This window comes from Mobula birostris, chromosome 5 (assembly GCF_030028105.1).
Source record: "Mobula birostris isolate sMobBir1 chromosome 5, sMobBir1.hap1, whole genome shotgun sequence".
NCBI lineage: Eukaryota > Metazoa > Chordata > Chondrichthyes > Myliobatiformes > Myliobatidae > Mobula > Mobula birostris.
In genome coordinates this window covers 61,982,692-62,008,922 of record NC_092374.1, presented here as the reverse complement: position 1 = coordinate 62,008,922, position 26,231 = coordinate 61,982,692, and the positions used below count along the sequence as shown (strand labels likewise).

Below are 26,231 nucleotides of genomic sequence, written 5' to 3'. Positions count from 1 at the left end.
AACAAAATGAAGTTTATTCGTAAGAAAAAGATACAGTATACAAGAATACAACACTGTGCCTAGTCTCAGGCATAGATACTGTATATATATATATATAGATACATACATACATACATATACACATAGATACTGTATATATATATATATATATATAGTGCATATGTACTTCCCTTCCACAAGTAGCCTAATGCAGTTGCGCTCGAAAGTGGCATTCGGTTAAATATTGCCCCTGATGACCAGGGACTTCTGCATTATCACCCACCTGACTCAACCCATCCCAGAATAAGAACCCGAAACAGGTTTATTCCCCCCCCCCCCGATGAACCTGGAGACGGCGCGGGTGATTTCCAAGCCGTAGAGCAGTGAACGAGCCACAACTGTACCCCCAAACAACTATAACAACCTGGGAGCTCCTAAATCCGGCAACAAATGTGATATTGCAGCACGTGACTGCGTCTGTACTTAAAATGCCAGGCGAGATATCTGGAGTGTTCCTCCCCTTTCCCTTTTTTCCATGGTCTTCTACCCTCCCCTATCTGATTCCCCTCTCCGGCCTTTTATCTCTTTCACCAATTGACCTCCCAGCTCTTTACTCCACCTCTCCCTCCCTCCCACTTTCACCTATCACTTACCACCTTGTACTCCCCCTCTCCCACCTTCTTTCTCTGACTTCTGCCCTTCATTTTCGGTCCTGGTGAAGAGTCTCGGCCCAAAACGTCAACTGTTTACTCTCTTGCATAGATGCTGCCTGGCCTGCTGAGTTCTTCCGACATTTGTGTGTGTTGCTTGGATTTCCAGCATCTGCAGATTTTCTGGTGTTTGTGGTATCTGGAGTGAAACTTGACCCATGCCACAATCAGCGGCAAAGGCACCTACTGATTAATCCAAAGTTGGCACGTTGATAAAAAAAAAGTATTTTTAAATAAGAACCTTAAACGGCACTTCTCAGTTTTAAAATTGTTAACACCTTCCTCAGTTTACAATTGCAACGTTCAAAAAGCACTTGACATAATTGTACTTCAAGAAACTTGTGTTGTACTGTTTCTTCTCCAGCAGATGGCAGTAAAAACTATGATCCCGATCACAGAGCTGGAGGAGGCGAGTCCAGGATATGTTTGGATTCAGAGCTTCTTTAGTTTAGCTGGCTTACTTGTAGATCGGGTTCCCAAACCTTTTACGCCATAGACCATTAAGCAAGGGGCCCTGAACCAGTGGTTTGGAACCACTGCAGTGTAGACCATCCAGAATAACTTTACAACTTGCTGTTTAAGCTGTGTATGTTCATAAGGTATTGCAATGACACTCCTGTTGAGTTTGCAGATATGAGGATATTTGCTCCATTATCTGACCCTGAAGTAGTTGTGTTTATTGAAGGTTCATGACTCCAGTGCTAAGATAATGCTATAGAAGTTTCACAGGACAATGTCCTAGTCCTACCGTCTTTAACTGCTTCATCACCAAACTTCCTTCTATCACAAGAACTAAAGTAGGGGATATTTGCTGATAATTGCCCATTGTTCTGTTCCACTTGCAACTCTCCAAAAATTGAAGCAGCCCATGCCCGCATATAGCTAGACCTGAACAACATTCAGGCACGGGCTGATAAGTCTGCACTAATCGTGATGAGGTAGAGATGGTAGAGAGCTTCAAGCTTCTAGGTGTAAATATTGCTAATTTATCTTAGTCCAGCCTTGTGGAAGACGTGGTTAAAAACGCACAACAGCTCCTCCACATTACTCAAAGCTAAGGAGGTTCAACAGGTCCACAAATACTCTTACCATTTTTTATAGATGCACCTTAGAGAGCAACTTACCAGGATACACACAGCTTGGTATGGTAAGTGCTCTGCCCAAGATGGTGAGAAATGGCAGAGAGTTGCGAACACAGCCCAACTCCTCACACAGACCAACTTTCTCTCATTGACTCTGCCTGCACTTCCTGCTGCCTTGGGAAAGCAGCTAAGCAATTTAATCAAAGACCACCTCTCACCCCCACCATTATTTTTTCTCCCCTCTCCCATGAGGCAGAACACACAAAATCCTGAAAGCAAGGATAGCTTCTATCCCCCAGTTATCAGACAATCGAATAGACCTCTCATACACTAAAAGGTAAACTCTAACTCTGGATCTCCTAATCTACCTTCTTATAGACATTGCTCATTATTTATCTACCTGACTCTTCTTTCTCTGCAACTGTAATGCTACATTCTGCACAGGGAAGAAGGCAGAAAACTGGGTTTTAGAGAGAAAATAGATCCACCGTGATCAAATGGCAGAGCAGATTCAATTAACTAAATGGCCTAATTCTGCTCCTATATCTTATGATCTGTCGGGATGGCACACAAAACACTGTATCTCAGTACAGGTGACCATAATAGACCAATACCACCCCACAAATATGGCCAGCAATCATCATCTGAATCATCCCTACCCTTGGGATTCAGTTACTTTGCTATTGCCATGTCTTCCATCCTCCACATATTACACGTTACTATTAAACCAGCTACATAAATTGTTAACACCTCCAGCAACGACCATGGACACCTTCACAGCGATTGCGCAAACACCAACTGCGACGCCAGCCTTGAACTCCAGGCCGGGTCTTTATGTGCTGCTGTTGTGACTCCCGTCTCCCCTTCCCCCTCCACCACTCCGCAGCCCCGTCTTCCTCAGATCCCACCGTCGACTCCTGGGCCCTCAGAGGCTCCATCTTCCTCTCACCCCAACCCTCCCCTCTTCATTGACACCCCCCAGCCTCCGCCCTCCCCCCTCTGATCCCAGTTCTCATCTGTGCCGGGTCTTTACCATCCCCTCCGACCTTCAACTGTCGGAGGCAGAACGCTCTGTTCTCAGTAAAGGCCTCACGTTTGTCCCCCTTCGCCCACACCTCAGCGAGTTCCGTGTTCGCCATGATGCGGAACTTTTCTTCCGCCGTCTCCGTCTCCGAGCCTACTTCTTCGGCAAGGACTCTTCCACCCCCACCGATGACCCCTTCTCCCGTCTTCAACCCTCCTCTTCTTCAAGGACACCCCGCTCTGGTCTTCTGCCTGCTCTGGATCTCTTTATCGCTAACTGCCGACGGGACATCAACCGTCTCGACTTCACCGCACCTTGTCCCCATTCCAACCTCACTCCTTCGGAACGCTCTGCTCTCCACTCCCTCCGCACTAATCCTAAACTTATTATTAAACCCGCCGATAAGAAGGGTGCTGTTGTAGTCTGGCGCACTGACCTCTACCTTGCCGAGGCACAGCAACAACTCGCGGATACCTCCTCTTATTTACTCCTCGATCGTGACCCCACTAAGGAGCACCAGGCCATTGTCTCCCACACCATCACCGACTTTATCCGCTCAGGGGATCTCCCATCCACTGCTACCAACATTATAGTTCGCACACCCCGCACTTCCCGTTTCTACCTCCTACCCAAGATCCACAAACCTGCCTGTCCTGGCCGACCTATTGTCTCAGCTTGCTCCTGCCCCACCGAACTCATTTCTGCATACCTCGACACTGTTTTATCAACCCTTGTTCAATCCCTTCCGACCTATGTTCGTGACACTTCTCACGCTCTTAAACTTTTCGATGATTTTAAGTTCCCTGGCCCCCACCACTTTATTTTCACCATGGATGTCCAGTCCTTATATACTTCCATTCCCCATCAGGAAGGTCTCAAAGCTCTACGCTTCTTTTTGGATTCCAGACCTAATCAGTTCCCCTCTACCACCACTCTGCTCCGTCTAGCGGAATTAGTCCTTACTCTTAATAATTTCTCCTTTTGCTCCTCCCACTTCCTCCAAACTAAAGGTGTAGCTATGGGCACCCGTATGGGTCCTAGCTATGCCTGCCTTTTTGTTGGGTTTGTAGAACAATCTATGTTCCCTGCCTATTCTGGTATCTGTCCCCCACTTTTCCTTCGCTACATCGACGACTGCATTGGCGCTGCTTCCTGCACGCATGCAGAATTCGTTGACTTTATTAACTTTGCCTCCAACTTTCACCCTGCCCTCAAGTTTACCTGGTCCATTTCCGACACCTCCCTCCCCTTTCTAGATCTTTCTGTCTCTGTCTCTGGAGACAGCTTATCCACTGATGTCTACTATAAGCCTACTGACTCTCACAGCTATCTGGACTATTCCTCTTCTCACCCTGTCTCTTGCAAAAACGCCATCCCCTTCTCGCAATTCCTCCGTCTCCGCCGCATCTGCTCTCAGGATGAGGCTTTTCATTCTAGGACAAGGGAGATGTCTTCCTTTTTTAAAGAAAGGGGCTTCCCTTCCTCCACTATCAACTCTGCTCTTAAACGCATCTCCCCCATTTCACGTACATCTGCTCTCACTCCATCCTCCCACCACCCCACTAGGAATAGGGTTCCCCTGGTCCTCACCTACCACCCCACCAGCCTCCGGGTCCAACATATTCTTCTCCGTAACTTCCGCCACCTCCAACGGGATCCCACCACTAAGCACATCTTTCCCTCCCGCCCTCTCTCTGCATTCTGCAGGGATCGCTCCCTACACAACTCCCTTGTCCATTTGTCCCCCCATCCCTCCCCACTGATCTCCCTCCTGGCACTTATCTGTGTAAGCGGAACAAGTGCTACACATGCCCTTACACTTTCTCCCTTACCACCATTCAGGGCCCCAAACAGTCCTTCCAGGTGAGGCAACACTTCGCCTGTGAGTCGACTGGGGTGATATACTGCGTCCGGTGCTCCCGATGTGGCCTTTTGTGTATTGGCGGGACCCGACACAGACTGGGAGACCGCTTTGCTGAACATCTATGCTCTGTCCACCGGGGAGAGCGGGATCTCCCAGTGGCCACACATTTTAGTTCCACATCCCATTCCCATTCTGACATGTCTATCCACGGCCTCCTCTACTGTAAAGATGAAGCCACACTCAGGTTGGAGGAACAACACCTTATATTCCGTCTGGGTAGCCTCCAACCTGATGGCATGAACATCGACTTCCCTAACTTCCGCTAAGGCCCCACCTCCCCCTGGTACCCCATATTTTTATGCACACATTCTTTCTCTCACTCTCCTTTTTCTCCCTCTGTCCCTCTGAATATACCTCTTGCCCATCCTCTGGGTCCCCCCCCTTGTCTTTCTTCCCGGACCTCCTGTCCCATGATCCTCCATGTCCCATCACCTGTCCAGCTCTTGGCTCTATCCCTCCCCCTCCTGTCTTCTCCTATCATTTTGGATCTCCCCCTCCCCCTCCAACTTTCAAATCTCTTACTAACTCTTCCTTCAGTTAGTCCTGACGAAGGGTCTCGGCCTGAAACGTCGACTGCACCTCTTCCTAGAGATGCTGCCTGGCCTGCTGCGTTCACCAGCAACTTTGATGTGTGTTGCCTACATAAATTGTTTATTCATTATGTGCTGTGCATATGATGTAGACGATCATGGTCTTTCCATGATCATGATTGTTCTTGGCAAATGTTTCTAAAGAAGTGGTTTGCCATTGCTTTCTTCTGGGCAGTGTCCTTACAAGCCATGACACCAGCCTTTACCCATACATACACTTCAGAAATTGTCTGCCTGCCGTCAGTGGCTACGTAACCAGGACTTGTGATATGCACCAATTGTTTATATGACCATCCACCACCTGCTCCCATGGCTTCAAGTCACCCTGATTGCGGGGCTAAGCAGGTGTTGCACCTTGCCCAAGGGTGACCTGCAGGCTAGCAGAAGGAAGGAGTGCCATACACCACCTTTGGTAGAGATATATCTCCATCTGCTACCTTAACAAATTTAGGTCAGAGGATAGGTATCCTGTGGTGAGTGACCCACTTCCTGACTCCACAAAGTTTTATTGAGGAAGAAAATGAAAGTCAAAGTATTCAGGTTTGTGGAGATATTATGGAAGAGCGATTTGTGGACTGCATCGGGGATTGTTATGTAACCTACTGGGAGCATGTTGTTTTAGATTTGATCATGTGTAATGAGGTGGGATTGATAAAAGATGTTGTGGTTAAGAATCCTCAAGGGATTAGTGATTAGAACATGGTAAAATTCCAAACAGATCTGAGATTGAACAGTTGGGTCTATCACCAATGTTCTCAGATTACAATGGCGCTGAAGACTGAGTAGACTGGGTAAAGGGGCAAAAGGGTAAGTCAGTAGGAAAAGCAATAACAGATATTTAAAAGCTTGGTAGAAATATATCCCAAATAGAAAGCGGAATCCAGAAGGAAAATGAACCACCCGTGGAGAACAAAGGGAGCCAAGGAAAATATTTAATCAAAAACTAGAGCAAAAAAAAATGGCAAGGTTAATGGTAGTCCAGAGGACAGGGAATTTTAAAAGAGACTGATGGGGGAGAGAATTGGCTTGGCGAGTATACTGGCAAATACAATCAAAACAAATATCAAAGTTTACTGTGATTTATAAACAACGAAGAGGAAGCTAGAGTAAGTGTGGGACCCAGATAGTCAGATTGGAGAATTAATATTGGGGAAAATGCAATGGCAGATAAACCAGTGCCCTGGATTGATCTTCACAGTGGGGGACCCTGCGGCCAGACAAGTGTCCAGGCATGATCTCAAGGTTTTAAATAAGGTGGCTGCAGAGATTTTTAGATTTTAGATTTAGATTTAGAGATACATCACTGTAACAGGCCCTTCTGGCTCAACGAGCCTCTGCCGCTCAGTTACTCCCAAGTGATCGACCAAGGTCTTTGGAATGTGGGAGGAAACCAGAGTACCCGGAGGAAACCCACGCAGTCGTGGGGAGAACGTATAAGTTCCTTCCAGACAGTGGCGAGAATTGAACACAGGGCGCTGTCACTGTAGTAGCGTCGCGCTAACCACTAGGCTTCCCTACGGAGACAACGGAACTCGTTGTAGCAACAGTTCCAGGAAGTCATCAGTGAGCTGGAGAACTATAAGTATCACTCCACTGTTCAAGGAAATAGAAAGACATGGAGTAGCTAACTACGGCGATGTTAATTATTTGTCGTTGGCAGTAATCAAAGAAGAACTAGCTAATCGAGTAACGTTGCTTTTGCAAAGGCAACTCAAGAAACACGGGCGCTCCTCAAGGCAAGGCAGTCCATTTGATTTGTTCCTTTCCAACAACTGGTGCTCACTCTCTTCGCCGCTGGCACCGTGCTTGCTATTTACAGGCACTCTACTCTTACTTGGACAGGATGTCTAGGGAGGGGTAGCACCTCTGGTGAAAGGGCGTGTCATGTCCATTCCAGGGCAACTCGCTAACCTTTCATCCCCACCGGACCCTCCTCTCACCTGTGGCTCCAAGTAACTGTGTACATGCGACAGCGGCCCTGCCCGGGATACACTGCTTCGACAGGCGAGCGAAACCAGGAGAGGGTAGCCGGCGGCCTCATACCCCAAAGAGATAGGGACATACCTGTCCTAGCGTGTGGTCAGCCCTGGCGGACTTGGCGGATCTGATCTATCCAACAGCCAGGTAGACAGCATTGCAGCGATCCACGGAGAGCGAAGGGCATGGCAAGGCACGGAAGACGTCGTGGTCATCTGCTGCAACCAAGGAACCCCCAGACTGCGACGCGTGTTCAAGCCACTGAACCCGGACTCCTGAGGTCAACAGAGTAGAACTGCCCCAATGCGACGGCTTTCCGCTTTAAAAACACTTCGGCAAAGGTTGCTTGTTATCATCGGTCATGATGGACAACCACCACCACAGCAACTTGCCCAAGATACTCCAACAACACCTTCCAACCCGACAACTGCACCGCGATGAAGCTCAAGGGCAGGGGTGTGTGTGGACGGACAAGTTCACAGAGCTCTCCGGCCATAATCTCTCCTTGTTCCTCATTACCGCTGGGTCTAAATCCGGGAGCACCATTGTGGGAATATTTTCATTTGACGGACTGCAGTGAATAACGGAGGCGGCTCGCTGTCATTTTCTCCAGGGCAATTACGGATGGCCAGCAAACACTGGTCTTGCCATTAATGTCTCCACCCCTAAATAAAGGTTCAAAGAAGTTTAAATTAGGTTCTACTCTCCCGTTTCTAATAGGAGATGTGATCTGGGATATTACTATCCAGTCCAAGGTAACGGTACAACAGGATTTCGATGCCCACAATCATTTTTTTCCCCCACGTCCTCCTAGTGGGAAACGTGTTATTGAACAGAGGATGCCTATCCGACAATGAACTATAGATACCAGATACACCCCAAGGCAGAACTTTAGTCAAACTCTGCATCTGATGGACCACGCACATCAAGACTTTCTATTTTAAAAAGGCGTTTGGGTGAAATAGCTGGATCTTATGTTCCAACGGTTGGGATACAGAGGAACACCTTGAGGAACTGAACAGGATGAGGTAATTTTATCCATCGCCCATCTCTCTCTGTCTCATATACACACACTCCCACTCTCGCTCACTCTCGCCCCCTTCCCCGCCGATCGAAAGAGGTTCCAGACTTTGACGCATGCTCACCCGGGAGCACTCTGCGCTGCAGCCCACTGTCAAAGAAATAGCAGGTTTATTTGTTGTTTTTTAATATAAATTGTCCATCACTACCGACTGGATTCATGTGGCTTTGCACAGCGTTGTGGAGGGTTACGTCAACACCGAAGTCGGATAGATTGTCTTATTTCGTTATTTCCTATCTGCTGGTAGGTTTCACTCAGCTAGAAACAATATTTCAATGCTGTTTCTCCTCGAGAACAATCTTCAGACTCTGCACCTAAAGATTATTTTAATATGTAAACCAATCCAGAATTGCGTGAAATAGATTTATTTATAAATTAGACTGTTGTTAAAAAGTTAGGAAGTCACAAAATGCACGGATTTCGTTTGTGGAGACCAATTTGTACAGGTAATCGAAATAGCCTGCCATGATAAAACTTTCGACTACACAACAAATAGAATAGATTTCGGCCACTCGTAACAAATACAGTAAATTGTGGAGTGTAACAGTCTTGTGCACTGAGGAGCTGGCTAATGCAAGAAGAGACTTTAATCTCTCTCTCCCTCCCTCCCTCCCTCTCTCTCTCTCCCTCGCTCTCTCCCTCCTCATCTTCCTTTCCATCTCTCTCCCTCTCCCTCTCTATCTCGTTTTTCTTCTCTCTCTCCCCCTATCTCTCTTTCCTCTCCATCCCCCTCTTCTTCTCTCTCTCCATTCCTTTCTTCCTCTCCCTCTTCTTCTCTCCCCCCCAACCTCCCTCTCCCCCCCCCACAAGGCAATCCTTACTAAAAGTACACAAGGGTGGCATGATTTGGACAACACCGAATACGACTGCTGGCCATTGGAAAACCCACATGAGTACAACATGATAGACTGCCAGGGTGAGTTCCTTTCTATATTTTGCCAGTGCTTGGAATTCAACACAATGGTGACAGCATTGAAAGAGGCCATTCATCCCTTGTTCCTTTGCTGGTTAATTTGTTAGAGCCAGCCCATTATTCTCACTTCCATCTCCCTAAAACCTTTAAAAGTTCCCCACTGAACCCTACTGCTGAAACAGTCCTTAACAGACAATGACTCTGGAATTACCCACTCAGTGAAATTTCTCTCAATCTTACTCTTATCATTTTTTTAAAAAAACGACATTTTTTAAAATACAAAGACCAAATCTAAAACTAGATAGTATATTACTCTCTAGAGTATGTACAGAAGGTGGCCTGTCAGCCCATCAATTCTGTGCTGGCAATGCCAGCAATTTCTTCTGGCTGTTGTTCTCCACAGCCTACACATTAATGTATCTCAGATTTCCACTCCTTCCTCCTGGAGGCCCTGATTGTTTTTGCTTCCACCTCAGTAGAGTTCTATTTCACAATCCTCATAAAAAGCATTCCCTTTCAAACTTCCTCCCCCCCCCCATCATTGATACATCATTTTAAACTGTCCCGGGTGAGGGAATGTGCACCTTCCATCTAGTTCCTCCATCTGAACACATAACACCTTTGTACACCTCCTTTAAATCTTATTCTCTCTGATGAAAACAACCCTGGCTCCCCCAGTCTAACCTTGAGGCTCAAATCCCTCCTCCTTCTGATGAAACTTTGCTGCATCCTTTCTAGTACCTACACGTCCTGCCTGAAGCCCCTTGACTGGATCTCTGGGCGACCCCAGTGGTAACCTAACCAGTGTTATAGAAATGCTCCAGATAACCTCCCTGCTTTTTGTGGTCTATTGCCTCTGGCTATGAGTGAGCTCCAGCATTACACTTGTTTAACTAACAACTCTCTTAACGTGCTCTGCCACTTTCAAGTTTCCTAAGCTGTACAATATTGCCTGTTCTCTTATACTGCAACCTGTTGATTTGTCACTTTCTATTGAGCTATAAATGAAAACGTTATGGATAGCTTGGAGCAGAATTGCTGCCACCTGATCATTTGTCAAGTGAATACAGAGGGCTTTTGTTTGCCCTCTGTATTCCCAGTATTTTTTTTGACATTCTTTACATGGAATGACTGTACTGACAAAGAAATTCAATGCAAAATTGAGCTTTTCACGTCAAGGTAAATAAAATATTTTGCCAGAAATAAAAATCATTCTCAGGTATTAATGACAATAATGCAGAACTGCTCAGAAGTGAAAGCACCCATGACTGGAGCTCTAAATTAAACCCCGCATGTTGGTCCCCGTTTTTAAGTTTATGAGTTACGCTTATACACTGTTGGCACCCGTAAATGACATACCGATCTATGGGCAGTGTAGCACACTCAGAGACAATCAGTCAGTGATGAAAGCTGATTCATGCCTGCTGGTTCCCTTCCAGGCTGGAGGCTTAACAATCTGGATTCAGATTGGTGTCCAAATGTGGAGAGCTAGAGGAAGGGTGAATAAATTCTACTTCTCTTTCCCAGTAATATTAGAACTTTTTTTGAAATGTGAAATCCTCCCTGCCCCCACTGGTGGACAATTTCACCCCAAGTGTCTCTTGTCTCTGCTCCTTCCATTTGCTTTCAGAATAACATCTATTTTTGTTGATAATATAAGAGGCATTTCCTGTGATGGGTACTAATGTGTTACTATCCACAGGATCAAAGCTGCAGGTAACATTCAACAGGCTACAATACTTTGAAAAAAACTCAGGAGTATTTATGGGAACCTGAGGGGGAACTTCTTCACTCAAAGGGTGGTGGGATGCGGATTCGATTTCACCTATAAGAGAAGTTCAGATACGTATATTGATAGGAGGGACATGGAGAGATATGGTCCATGGGCAGATCAATAGGACCAGGTGGAATTACAATTTGGCACAGACTTGATGGGCTGAAGGGCCTATTTCTGTGCTGTAGTGCTCTATGTCTCCATGAGTGGCAACCCAAGGATTGAACCCACCATTTAGCAGGGTTAAGGTTTACTGATTTCAGTCTATGGGTTATAAAGCATGGGAATTAAAAGTGACAATGTTAATCAGCTACTGAGAAAATGCAAAAGACAAATTATGTCCGAATAAAACACTAGAACTATTGGAAATGACAATGAGGAACCCATTATTCTGGTGGAAAAATAAATTTAGGGGAGAGGAAGCATTATGCTAGAATTAACACCAGGGCTACAAACCCTCTCCTCCTTCACAAATGGTTGTATAAAATATGCTCCAAATCCCTTCCAATGAATGTGTTTTCTTTGAGTCTAATCAGCTGGCTGTGATCAGGCTGAATTTGACACCAATTTAGAAAATTCCAAGAACAAATGTGCGACTGTCAAAGGTGAAAATGATCTGGCGAAGTTCGGCTCAACTTTCTCATGATCTGCGGTTTCTTCTTCCAACACAATCCACCCACCCCTCATGGTCTACAAGTGATCAGTTATGCTTTGTTTGAAAAGAAGCCAGGGGTTTGGATGAACAGAATTCTTAATAGACAGAGGATATTGAACAGGCAAATGCACAATTGTTATGCATTCGGGGTGACTGTGTCACCAAGTGTGACAGCAAGCCACTGTTCATTCCTCACTCAATGTTGCTAAAACAGAGTATATACTCATGATTATCACACATGAAGTGCTTCAGGACCTCAACGGGCTAAGCAGCATTCATGGTCAGAAATGAACAGTTGATGTTTTGGGCCAAAACCCTTCCTGATCCTATGTTACTGAAGATTTCCAGTATCTACAGAATCTCTTGTGCTGATATTGCCGTTTGTGGGAGTTTATTATGCAGAGCTGACTGCAGTCTGCATTATAATGTTGATAACACAAATTCATTGGCTGCAAAAGGCTTGCAAAATCCCGAGGCTGTGAAAGGTGCTGTAGAAATGCAAAGTAGATTGGACAAGAGCATAGGCTATGATCGAGATGCCAAGCACCATCCAAGTCTGCCCATGGTCAGAGTACAATTAGTCAGAGAGATTACAGGAAAACATCCTTTGCTGAGTTCTCTAAGGAGATAAACAAGTTTGGCCAAACATTCTTAAATAAACCTGATCATTACAAATTGTGCCAGACCCACAAGCAACGGTGGGATCTAGAAAGTGCTATGAGGGTGCTAATCCTTTGGAACTGTTACAAAAACCACCCCTTGTAATACTGATCAGTGAGGCACAGAGAATCTGTATTTACTGACAAATTACCTTTATTGTCTCAACTAAAACACACGTGGGTTCACAAACTAGCTACCTGTGTGCACCTCACTAGAATCCCTGACCCTCCATGAATCATCAATGAAGTGAAAAGGTATTACCCGGGAAAGCAGTCGACATTGACTGAGCGTTCCTCATGGTTCTGATCTCCATGTGTCCGTGGGGTCCTCCTTATCCATGATAGTTGGTCTCTGGTTGCTGGAGCATTATCACCCCTGCATATTTGGAACTCTTGAGTCTTAGGTTGTTCCTCATCAGTTGAACTGGTGGATCTCCATCCCATGGGTCACCTGACCTACCTGTGTCACCTTCTTACTGATTCTAGTCCAGGGCTACAACCAACATTGTTTCATGGTTCTGCCCACCCCAGTCTTGTGTATTTGTGTCTTTCAACCCTCACTGATACAAACCAGCTAGATGAGGTAACCCAGACATAGTCTAATGAGATTACAGAGTTCTTCTCTGGTAGATCTGACATTTTACATAGTAAATAGCTACTCATCTGAGAATTATCTCAGGTTTAGCAGGTCATTACCTGAAGCTCCTTGTGTCCACATTCAATTGCTCTGATTGCTTCTCCAGAGCAAGAATCAGATCAGAGTCCACAAAATGGGGGGAAACAAGATTTGTCTGCTTCCACTGTCCTTGATTCATCAAATTCACTCCTTGTAGCCTGTAATTTCTTCTGGCCAACAGAACTGTCTACCCTGGAGGCCTGTGGATACTTGGTTATTGTGATCATTCAGAACAGAGTTCAATTGATGCCAAAACATGGATTTAAAAGATACGAGTTAGGGTTGGAATGTGGCTGTAAGGCGGAAGATCAACTACAACATTGATGAATGGTGGAACAGGCTAAAGGGGATGTGATCATTCCTGCTTCCATTCCCTTCACTTTTATGTTCCCCTGCTCTGAACACGATCTCGTTATTTAGATGAAGCCTCCATATACCTTGGCTTCAAGTAGCCATCTTGGTTCCATATATGGGAGTAGATCAGGAGACACCTTGGCCAGCATGGGCCCCATTTCCATGTTTTATAACTCAATGATTCTATTACCAGATAGCCTGATGTACAAAACAATTTTCAATAGATTTAACATTTCAAATTGACCCTCCACTCTGAACAGCTGTGAAGGAGGAAGTTGCAGAATCTTGTGTGAAGAATGTTGCCTAAAAGTCACCTGAATGTCCTGGCTATAATTATAATGTCATAGTTCCTTTGACTAGACTGCCATTCATCAGGGGAGATAGCTTTTGCTGCACACACCCTATCAGTCCTTAATATTTTTCACTCCAGGAAATACAATCATGGCTATGCAACCTTATAATTTGAGTCTTTCAGCCCAATGTCATTTGCCTGTTCATATAGGACAGGAAGTTCCAGGTCTGCACCACTCTAAGAATAAAATAGCACAGGAGTAGACCATTCAGTCTTCACAAGCTCTATGAATGAGTTAGTTAATTGGTCCTACTCCTTTGCTCTTTGTCCATTGCACTGCCAAGAACTTGTTAAAACCTATAAACTCGTATCTGAATTAAGCTAGTAATAAACTTTCACAAGAATTATACTTATCTGTGGAGGGTGTTATCAATCAGTGTTCTTTTTTGCAAAGAACCAGTGTTACTGTCTAGAAAAGAAAAAGTGCATTAATGGAATTTCCGATCCCCCTCTCAGCATCTTTCAGGGTGCAAGAAGACTGGAAGTGCAGGTACCTACTTGTGAGTAATAGCCATGGTCATCAAGCATGGTTTTCCGTCGGACACCAGGCACTCGGAGAGATTCGGCAGGGGGCGGGTGCCCGTCACTCGGCTGGGGGCCGTGGTCAAGTGGTTGGCAACTTGGCCGGCTCCCCCTCCGGACTTAGTCTGGTGAGGAGGGTGTGAGGACACCCAGCAGGACTGAAAAAACAAGACCAGACAAAGGGCCGATGAGCTCCTTGTGCCAACGGCCATCTCCCATGGAAGAGATTAAAGCCTCACCACGTATCTACGAATCGTATGCTATGCACCTAGTTAGAAGAGATGATGACTTGGGCGCTGCATCGTGTGCCTGGGCCTGCCCAAGACCTCCACCTATGGAAGGGCCAAGCTCGAAGAAGCGGCCGCGGCTGGAGGCCAACACGGCCTCAGGCTTGAGTTCAGCGGCAGCGGCGGTGGGCGGTGCCAAGGCAGCCAGCAAGAACAAGTTGGAGGAGAGGCTGTACTCGGTGCTGTTGCAAGTTCGAAGAAGATGGAGGTGCATAGCCGCCAACCTCAGATTCGAGACGGCACCCACTGACTGACTGATTGACATCAAGCAGACCCGAGGCAGGGAAGGAGACTGACATGAAGATCGATTCCAGGAGAATCTTTATTCCCTTGTGCTGAAGTTGCTACAGCATGTCATGTCTTCTTCCAGATTGCAGTGTCTGCAGTCTTTTGTGTCTCCTGAGCACATTGGTTAGGCTGTTGCAGCTTTTGGCTGCTGTTCATGATTAGAGAGGGGGAAAAGAAAATCCAAACATTGCAGATGCTGTAAGACTGAAAGACAACTGCAAAGTAAAGGGGGCCCCTCAGTGGGGTAAAGGACAGGGAGCAATGTTCCCTTTATTTTTTCTTTACAGCTGTGTGGACCAACCATTGCTCTGAGCAGGAAGTTTTTACACAGCCTGAAAACCATGTGGAGCTTTAAATGATGTTTTGTAATATGCATACCATCAGTATTTAGAATCAAAATTGAAAAATTACATACTTTTAATTTTGATTTTATTTATTAATTGGTGGGTATAATGATATACAATACAACAAGGAGAATCTTTCATGTTTTGTGAACTTTTTCTTATGTGTTTTTATTACAAATCCATTGCCTATAAACACTGTACAGAGTAATTTCACATCCAGATGAAGGATACGTCTTAATTCCAATTAGATCATCCAAATGTCCACTTCTAGTCTGTTTCTGGATTTATATTTAACTGAATTCATAAGGCTGAATCCATGATCGCAGTTAACATTAGAAGCTTGATATGGTCCAGCGATGTCAACAAGATTGGACAGTTCTTCAAATTCTTCATTTCTAAGCATTGTGGTTCAGCATTTCAGAGAATGTCTTAATCGAACCAGACATAACTTCCTCCGAAACAACAAATTTGAATCACAGTATTGCTGCGATATTTTTGAAGCAACTCTTGCATCACAGTTTGTAATAGAAGCTGAGTATTTTTTTGTCAATTGTGCAAAATTGGTTGCATTCGCAATAGTAACAGGGTCAAAAGCTTGCCATTCTCTTAACTCATTGTCAGGAAATCTATTATTCAAGCGATTACACACACATTGAATGAATCGAATAATAGGCACCAAGATACTGTGACCATAACTTGATAAATTTTGCTTTTGTATACTACAGTGCAAAATTGTATTCAAACAGTATTTCTGCAGGAATTTACAGATGCCAGATATATATTATATATATATCTTTATATTTGCACAGTGAGAATATAGGGATATAAGGCAGGTTAGCTGAATGCTCCTCTTGCAGGATGTGGGAAGGCAGGCAGATCTCCACAGTCTCTGACGACTTCACCTGCAAGAGGTGCATCCAGCTGCAGCTTCTAACAAACCACATTAAGGAGTTGGAGCTGGGACTGGATGAATTCTGGATCATTCAGCAGGATGAGCGGGTGATAAATCGGATATATAGAGAAGTAGTTACACCTAAGGTGCAGGACACAGGAGACTGGGTGACAGTCAAGGAGGGGAAAGGGGTTAAGGAGCCAGTGCAGAGTGCCCCTGTGCCCATTCCCCTCAACAACAGGTATACCACTTTGGATATTGTTGAGCAGGATGACTTAACAGAGGAAAGCCACAGTAGTCAGATCTCTGGCACTGAGTCTGGCTCTGTGACTCAGAAGGGAAGGGGAAGAGAAGGGGCGAGTAGTGGTGATTGGGGACTTGTTAGTTGGAGGAACAGAAAAGAGGCTCTGTCGATGAGAACGAGATTCCTGTTGGTACGTTGCTTCCCGGGTGCTAGGGTCCTCAGCTTTCTTATGTGGGAGGGTGAACAGCCAGAGGTCATGGTCCACGTAGATACCAATGACATAGGTAAAAAGAGTGACGAGTTTGTGCAAAGTGAGTTCAGGGAGTTAGGTGCTAAGTTAAATGACAGAACCTCCAGGGTTGTGATCTCAGGATTGCTACCCGTGCCACATGCTAGTGAGGCCAGAACTAGGAAGTTCATATAGTTTAACACGTGGCTAAGGAGTTGGTGTGGGAGGAAGGGCAACAGATTTTTGGATCATTGGGCTCTCTTCCAGGGAAGTTGGGACTTGTACAGAAGAGACAGTTTGCATCTGAACTGGAAGGGGACTAATATCCTAGCAGGAAGGCTTGCTAGTACTGCACGGGGAGGGGGTGGGGGTGGGGGGGGTGCTGAACTAGAGTGCAGGGGGATGGGAAACTGAGCACCAGGACAGATAGTGGAGAGACTCAGGAGACAGGTGTTGCTTAGACCTCAGACAAAGTCAAAAGGTTGAGCATGGTGCAGTTAATGTCCTGAACTGTGTATAGTTCAATGCAAGAAGTATTGTAGGAAAGGCAGATGAGCTCAAGGCATGGATCAGCACCTGAAATTATGATATTGTAGCCATTACTGGGACATGATTGCAGGAGAGGCAGAACTGGCAGTTCAGTATTCCAGGGTTCCATTGTTTTAGATGTGGTAGGGCAGGAGGGATTAGAGAGAGAGGAATAGCATGACTAGTCAGGGGAAATGTCTCAGCAGAGCTCAGTCAGACTGACTGCAGAACTCATCTTGTGAGGTTTTATGGGTGGAAGTCAGGAATAAGAAAGGTATAACAACATTAATGTGGCTATATTACAGACCACCCACAGTCCTCAGAATTTAGAGGAACACATTTGTAGGGAGATCACAGACGGTTGCAAGAAACATAACTCTCTCACCTTATCTCCTTGCCTGCCCATCACCTCCCTCTGGTGCTCCTTCCCCCTTTTCTTTCTTCTGTGGTCTTCTGTCTCTTTCACCAATCAACTTCCCAGCTCTTTACTTCATCCTTCCCCCTCCAGGTTTCACCTATCACCTTGTGTCTCTCTCTCCCCTCCCCCCACCTTTAAATCCACTCCTCAGCTTTTTTTCTCCAGTCCTGCTGAAGGGTTTCATCTGAAATATCAACTGTACCTTTTTCCATAGATGCTGCCTGGCCTGCCGAGTTCCTCCAGCATTTTGTGTGTGTTGTTCAGCTTTTCTCTTGTTTGCAAGAAACATAAAGTTGTTATATTAAGTCATTTTAACTTTCCACATATTGACTCAGACTCCCATACTGTAAAAGGACTAGATGGGATAGAGTTTGTCAAATGTGTTCAGGAAAGTTTTCTTAATCAGTACATAGAAGTCCCAATTATGCTTGATATCCTATTTTGGAACGAGACAGGGCAGGTGATAGAAGTTGGTGTAGGGGAACTCTTTGCATCTAGTGATCGTAATGCCATGAGTTTCAAAGTAAATGTGGAAAAAGATAGGTTTGGTCTGTGGGTTGAGATTCGTTATTGGAGAAAGGCCAATTTTGATGGTATCAGAAAGGATTTGGGAAGTGTGGATTGGGACAGGCTGTTTTCTGGCAAAGGTGTACTTGGTAAGTGGGAGGCCTTCAAAAGTGAAATTTTGAGAGTACAATACTCGTATGTGCCTGTCACAGTAAAAGATAAAGATAACGTGTTTTGGGAACCTTGGTTTTCAAGAGATATTGAGGCTCTGGTTAAGGAAAAAAGGAGGTGCATAGCAGGTATAGGCAGGTAGGAACAAATGAGGTATTTGAGGAGTACAAGAAATGCAAGAGAACACTTAAGAAAGAAATCAGGAGGGCTAAAAGAAGGCATGAGGTTGCCCTAGCAGACGAGGTGGAAGGGAATCCTAAGGGCTTCTGCAGATATGTTACGAGCAAAACGATTGAAAGGGACAAAATTGGTCCTCTAGAAGATCAGAGTAGCAATCTATGCATGGAACCAAAAGAGATGGGGGAGATCTTAAATGGATTTTTTGCGTTGCATTTACTCAGGAGACAGGCACAGAGTCTATAGAAGTAAGGCAAAGCAACAGCAAGGTCATGGACTCTATACAGATTACAGCCAGGGCCTGACAAGTTATCCCCTCAGATCCTGCAGGAGGCAAGTGCAGAAATTGCAGGGGCTCTCGCAGAGATACTTAAAACATCCTTAGCGACAGGTGAGGGATCAGAGGATTGGAGGATAGCTAATCTTGTTCCGCTGTTTAAGAAAGTCTCTAAAAACGAGTGAGTGATAGAGGCCTCCTTCAGTCAGGTCAACCATGGATGTTGTGCCGTAGCTGTCTAGATTTGCAAGCCTGGGCTGTACAATATGGAGAGCAAGCTGTTGCCCATGTAGCAAGCTCCTCCTCTACACACATCTGATGAACCCAAAGGAATGGCTGAGACTGGTACAGTTTGATACCAGCAGCATCACAGGAGTTGCCAGTCAGCACTGAACTCAATGCCCAAGGGACTCCAGATCCAGAATGTTTCCTCAGGGTTTACTCCTAAAGTCTTCCCCATGAGTGTGTATAGCTGCAAGGCAACAGAAGTTTCAGATCAGAGTTTCCATAACCTAGATAAGTTGCCAAGCACAATTCTTTGAGGTTGTTATAGCCAGGGGTTTACAATGGGGACAAGCTCGCACCACCTGTTAAATGCTCCTCAAGTGGTTACAGACAACCAAGTCCAGCTCTTGGTCTTCGCGTCTGGCTTAGCTACTCAGCTCAGCGGAACCACTTCTACTGACAGGAGAAGGAGCAAAGATGGGTTACTAGCACCTTAAAACCAGTCACTTCAGTCAGATGGGGCTCTTAAAAATAAGACAAGAAATTATAGACCGGTGAGCCTGACATCAGTGGAGGTAAAGTTATTGGAAGGTATTCTAAGGGACTGGAAACATGAGTATTTGGATAGACAGGAACTGTTAGGGATGACTTTCTGGTGGCAGATTGTGTCTAACCAATCTTATAGTGCTTTTCAAGGAAGTGAGAACATAGAACATATAACATAGAAAACATACAGCACAATACAGGCCCTTCGGCCCACAAAGCTGTGCCAAACTTGTCCTTACTTCAGAATGACCTAGGCTTACCCATAGCCCTCTATTTTTCTAAGCTCCATGGATCTATCCAGGAGCCTCTTAAAAGACTCTATCGTTTCCACCTGCACCACCACCGCTGGCAGCCCATTCCACGCACTCACCACTCTCTGTGTTAAAAAAACTTACCCCTGACATCTCCTCTGTACCTACTTCCAAGCACCTTAAAACTATGCCCTCTCATGCTAGCCATTTCAACCCTAGGAAAAAGCCTCTGATTATCCACGCGATCAATGCCTCTCATTATCTTCTACACCTCTATCAGATCACTTTTCATCCTCCGTCACTCCAAGGAGAAAAGGCCAAGATCATTCAACCTATTCTCATGGCATGCTCCCCAATCCAGGCAACATCCTTGTAAATCTCCTCTGCCCCCTTCCTAAGGTTTCCACGTCCTACCTGTAGTGAGGCAACCAGAACTGAGCACAGTACTCCAAGTGGTGTCTGACCAGGGTCCTATATAACTGCACCATTACTCTCGGCTCCTAAACTCAATCCCACAATTGATGAAGGCCAATGCACAGTATGCTTTCTTAACCACAGAGTCAACCTGCACAGCAGCTTTGAGTGTCCTATGGACTCAGACCCCAAGATCCCTCTGATCCTCCACACTGCCAAGAGTCTTACCATTACCCTCGGGATACCCAATTTCCCTCAGGATCAATAAAGTACATCTATCTATCTATCTATCTATCTATCTATCTATCTATCTATCTATTAATTCTATATTCTGCCATCATATTTGACGTACCAAAATGAACAACCTCGCAGTTATCTGGGTTGAACTCCATCTGCCACTCCTCAGCCCAGTTTTGCATCCTATCAATGTCCCACTGTAACCTCTGCCAGCCCTCCACACTATCCGCAACACTCCCAACCTTTGTGTCATCAGCAAATTTACTAACCCATCCCTTCACTTCCTCATCCAGGACATTTATTAAAATCATGAAGAGTAGGGGTCCCAGAACAGATCCCTGAGGCACACCACTGGTGACCGACCTCCATGCAGAATATGACCCATCTACAACCACTCTTTGCCTTCTGTGGGCAAGCCAGTTCTGGATACACAAAGCAACATCCCTTGGATCCCATGCCTCCTTACTTTCTCAATAAGCCTTGCATGGGGTACCTTATCAGATGCCTTGCTGAAATCCATATACAGTATATTTACGGCTCTACCTTCATCAATGTGTTTAGTCACACCCTCAAAAAATTCAATCAGGCTCATAAGGCATGACCTGCCTTTGACAAAGCTATGCTGACTATTCCTCAGCATATTATGCCTCCCTAAATGTCCATAACTCCCGCATCTCAGGATCTTCTCCATCAACTTACCAACCACTGAAGTAAGACTCACTGGCCTATAATTTCCTGGGCCACCTCTACTCCCTTTCTTGAATAAGGAGACAACATCTGCAACCCTCTAATCCTCCGGAACCTCTCCCATCCTCATTGATGATGCAAAGATCATTACCAGAGGCTCAGTAATCTCCTCCCTCGCTTCCCACAGTAGCCTGGGGTACATCCCGTCTGGTCCCAGTGACTTATCCAGCTTGATGCTTTCCAAAAGCTCCAGCACATCCTCTTCCTTAATATCTACATGCTCAAGCTTTTCAGTTCCGCTGTAAGTCATCCTCACAATCGCCAAGATCCTTTTTCATAGTGACTACTGAAGCAAAGTATTCATTCAGTTCCCAGTAAAGTTGATGAAGGCAAGCCTATGGATGCTGTCTGCATGGGTTTTAGTGAGGCGTTTGATAAGGTCCTGCGTGGGAGTCAAGAATGTTCAGTCACTTGGCATTCAAGATGAGATAGTAAATTGGGTTAGATATTGGCTTTGTGGGAGAAACCATAGAGTGGTAGTAGATGGTTGCCTCCCTGTCTGTAGGCCTGTGACTAACAGTGTGCTGCAGGGATCAGTGTTTGGTCTGTGGTTGTTAGTCATCTATATCAATGATCTGCGTGGCAACATGACTAACTGGAACAGCAAATTTTGCAGATTACACCAAGATTGGGGGTGTAGTGGACAGCAGGGAAGACTATCAAAGCTTGCAGCGGGATCTAGACCAGCTGGAAAAATGGGCTGAGAAATGGCAAATGGGATTTAATGCCAACAAGTACGAGGTGTTGCACTTGGGTAGGACCAGCCAGATTAGGTCTTACACAGTGAACGGCAGGACACTGAGGACTGTGGTAGATCAAAGGCACCTCGGAGTATAGCTCCATAATTCATTGAAAGTGGTGTCACAGGTAGATAGGATCGTAAAGAAAGCTTTTGGCACATTGGCCTTCATAAATCAAAGTATTGAGTACAGGAGATGGGATGTTATGATGAAGTTGTATCAAACATTGATGAGGCCTAATTTGGAGTATTGTGTGGTCATTTACACACAGGAAAGCTGTAAATGAGGCTGAAAGAGTACAGAGAAAATTTACAATGACGTTTCCAGGTCTGGAGGATCTGAGTTATAAGGAAAGTTTGAGTGGATTAGGACTTTGTTCTTTGGAATGTAGTAGATTGAGGGGAGATTTGATAGAGTTATACAAAATTAGGGGTATAGATAGGGTAAATGCAATTTTCCACTGTGGGTGGATGGGTCTACAAACAGAGGTCATGGGTTAAGGGTGAAAGGTGAAAAGTTTAAGGAGAACATGAGGGGAAACAACTTCAGTCAGAGGTTCATGAGAGTGTGGAATGAGCTGCTAGCACAAATGGTGGATGGGGGGTCGATTTCAACACTTAGGAGAAGTTTGGATAGGTACACGGATGACAGGGTAGAGAGGACTATGTGCAGGTCGACGTGCAGGTAAGTGGTCCAGCACAGACTGGTTGGACCAAACAGCCTGTTGCTGTGCTGTACTTTTCTATGAGTCCACGACTGTATTTTCTAAAACACCGTTACAGACAGTTAATGCTACTCCGTACTCTGGATTGGTCAGGTAGTATTGCTGATTTGCTTGTTTCATTCAGTAACTTGCTCATTGCAATACTGGATCAAAACCTCAGAATTTTTTTTCAAAGCAATAGTGGCAAAATGTCTTTACAGCCATCTTATTTTGCTTAGCATCACATCCTGTGACATTAGCTAATTCTTCTAGTTTTCCATTTTTAACAGACCAATTGCTGAACATTTTGCAGTGGTGTTTCCATATCCTGCCTAATAGATACTGATTTCGATGTGTTGTCAGGTCCCAGGTCTTCTCTGTGTACAACACAATGTAGCTTAGACAGAAGTTTATTTTTCAGTAAAGGATTGCTGCCACACCATTATTCTTTCTAAGCAGAGCATTTGACTGTCTGACGTAGACATCACCTACCTACACGACTCTCTTGTCCCCTCCTCCCTCCCCACTGATCTCCCTCCTGGTACTTATCCTTGCAAGCAGAATAAAATGCCACACCTGCCCCTACACTTCCTCCCTCACTACCATTCGGAGCCCCAAACAGTCCTTCCAGGTGAGGCGACACCTCACCTGCAAGTCTTTTGGGGTCATCTACTGTATCCAGTGCTCCCAGTGTGGTCTTCTGTATATCGGTGAGACCTGTCATAAATTGGGAGACCATTTCACTGAACACCTTTGCTCCATCCGCCACAGAAAATGGGATCTCCTAGTGGCTGCCCTTTTCAATTCTACTTCCCATTCCCAATCCAATGTGTCAGCCCATGGCCTTCTTGACAACCAGGGTGAGGCCACACTCGGGCTGGAAAAGCAGCACCTGATATTCTGTCTGGGTAGCCTCCAACCTAATGGCATGGACATCTATTTCTTGAACTTCTAGTAATGACCACCCCCCTTCATTATTTCCCATTCCTGTTTCACTCTCTCCCCTTATCTTGTTACTTGCCCATCACCTCTCTCTGGTGCTCCTCCCCCTTCCCTTTCTTCCACAGTCTTCTGTCCTCTGCTATCAGATTCCCTCTTCTCCAGCTCTTTATCTCTTTCAGCAATCAACTTCTTGGCTCTTTACTTCACCCACTGCCCCCCCCACCCTCAGTTTCACCTATCACTACCACCTTGCACTCTCCCCACCTTCTTATTCTGACTTCTCCCCTTTCCTTCCAGTCCTGCCGAAGGGTCTCAGCCTGAAGCGTTGACTGCTTACTCTATTCCATGGATGCTGCCTGACCTGCTGAGTTCCTCCAGCATTTTGTGTGTGTTGCTTTGGATTTCCAGATTCTGCAGACTTCCTCTTGTTTGTGCTACCATCTTTTGAATATCGAGATTGTTGTTGAAGCAATAAAATCGTTTTTTACTGCTTCAACAATTGCGATACTGTCGCATGAAATTAGTTTTCAAATACCCATGAGCACAGTCTTATTGGAAATTTCATTTTCCGGTGGAAACACAAAATAGAAAATAAGTGTAGAAAATGAGTGTAGGAAAGCAGATATCCAAATTCTTCCATTATCTGTTTCTGAAGCACAAAGCCGGTGCACTTTGCAAATTCAAACGCATTGTTTTTGCTTGACCAACTCTCTGGTATATCGCTGCATTCAGCCACATGTGCATGAATTTCTTGTACGTAATTCATAGAAGTATAAACTTGAATTGCTAAGAAATTGTTAACAATGACCACTTTGACCATATCAGTGTTAGACATCTTTAATAGTGTTAGACTTTATCTTTAGCACACTCTTGCTTCACGCTGTTTTAGAGTTTCTGTTAACGTGCACAAAATTGCACATGTCTTCTGTTTGCACAATTTGGTAACTGCATCTATATGAATTCTCTGGTTAAGATGTCATTTTAAGTAACCTAACTTCCATTCTTCCCATTTTTTCCATTACTGAACTCACCCCTAACTTTCGCTTCTGCACAAATGGTGCATACAACATTGCCAGTATCCTGATATGTAAAAATGTCACCTCTATCTATGAGTTGCAAAGGCCATTATACCTTAAATTTTGTACAAGCCTTTTTCTTCATGAAACCAAGAAAGAAAAGAAAGGCAGCTCGATCATCACCCCCCAAATCCTCCCCGCAAAAAAGAAAACAACAGGAACAGGTATATCAACCCCTCTAGAACCTCCTCCTGCACAAAAAAATGAGCAAAATGGAGCAAGCAATCAAATCCCAAATCCCTCCTCCTGTACAAAAAGGCAAACAAAACAGATCAGGCACATCGACCCCCAAATCCCCCACCCTGCACTAAAAACAACCGAGAAGATCGGGTGAAAAAGCACAGAATATAAAAACTATAAGACTGAAAAAATTGTCCCAGTCCACATCCAAAACACAGGAAAACCTGGGGGCAGTCTCTCCCCTCTCCGGTACTGAGCATCCGATCAAAAGGCAAGCAGCCGGCGTTCACCCTCTGCATTCGCTCCGCTGCTTCAACCTCCCTCGTCACTTTCATCGGCAAACGCTGGGAGCTTTAATCAGCGAAATGGGGCCAGATAGCGGCTTGTACCCCATCCTGCAGCCCACCCGCTATGAGGTTCGCTCACACCGCCTCTGCCTCCCGGAATCCTCTCGGAGACTGTAAAGCACTGAACAACAAAAGTCGGCTCCAGTAGTTCCAGGATCACATTCAAGATGAGAAACAAACATAAAAGACATAAAAGAAGTGAAAAAGATGGTTCATAATCTATCCGGAAGATGTCGACCAAAGGAGCATTGTACGCAGGTGCTGTCTTGACTGACGTCTTGATCAGAGCGGGTATTTTAATTGATTTAAGGGTATTTCACAGCTATATTAATATTATATAAAAGAAAATTCCAGCCGTGTGGCAGCAAAGGCTATGTGTGTAGGAGCATTTCGTTTACTGTGTGGCTGTGTACCCACAATGCTAAAAGGGAACAATGGCAAGGAGGTTACTCCTGGTGTTTGTGTAAGCTTGCTGTCCGCAAATTGGCTGCATTGCAACAGTGACTACATTTAAAAACAAAACCATTACTTGTAATGTACTTGACCTGCAATCATGGAAGGAAGCACAGAAATTTAAATTGAGCTTCTTTTTGTGAACATTGATCTGGTGTGTTTTCTGAGTTTCTACGTAGGAACATCATAGGAAATGGGAGCGGGGGTCGACCAACCTGCTTTTTGAGCCTGTTCTGGCTTTCAGCAAGACTGTGGCAAACACCCAGCTCAGCCCAGTTATCCTGCAGTAACCTCAATCCCCGCCTCTCTTCATATCAGGTTTGAGAATCCAAAACCTCACTAACCACTGCTTGAAGAAGTGGCTTCTCAGTTCCATGCTAAATGTCTGCCCCCTTATTCAGATCAGTTGCTCTCCCGTGCTGTTTCATTCTCAATGAGAGTCCCTGCCCTACATAAGACTGATCAGAGGAATGGTACCTGGCCAAAAATGGTTAAGTTGTAATGACCCTCGTTCTTGACTCCTCAGGCAGTTGGAACATCCTCCCCACATCCAATCTGTCAAGCTGTTAACTTTGTAAGCTGTCAAACTTTTTAAGATTTTCCTCTCATTCTTCTAAATTTCAAAACCATTTTATCAGCAGTGAATTGATTTGTGACTTTCTGATGTAGAAATGCAGTATATTCCTTAGTAAAATTTGACATCGATTTTATAAAATGTATCAAATCCTTAAAAATG

General features: G+C 45.1%; 1 protein-coding gene across 1 annotated transcript in view; it reads left to right on the top strand.

The window, feature by feature from the left end:
* Nucleotides 1-7,273: 7,273 nt before the first annotated feature.
* Nucleotides 7,274-26,231, top strand: part of LOC140198355 (atrial natriuretic peptide receptor 1) — a 60,306-nt gene continuing 41,348 nt past the window's right edge. The window contains exons 1-2 of the mRNA XM_072259453.1: nt 7,274-7,333; nt 9,178-9,283. Coding sequence (XP_072115554.1) covers nt 7,274-7,333; nt 9,178-9,283 — 166 coding nt within the window. The remainder of the gene's footprint in view (nt 7,334-9,177; nt 9,284-26,231) is intronic.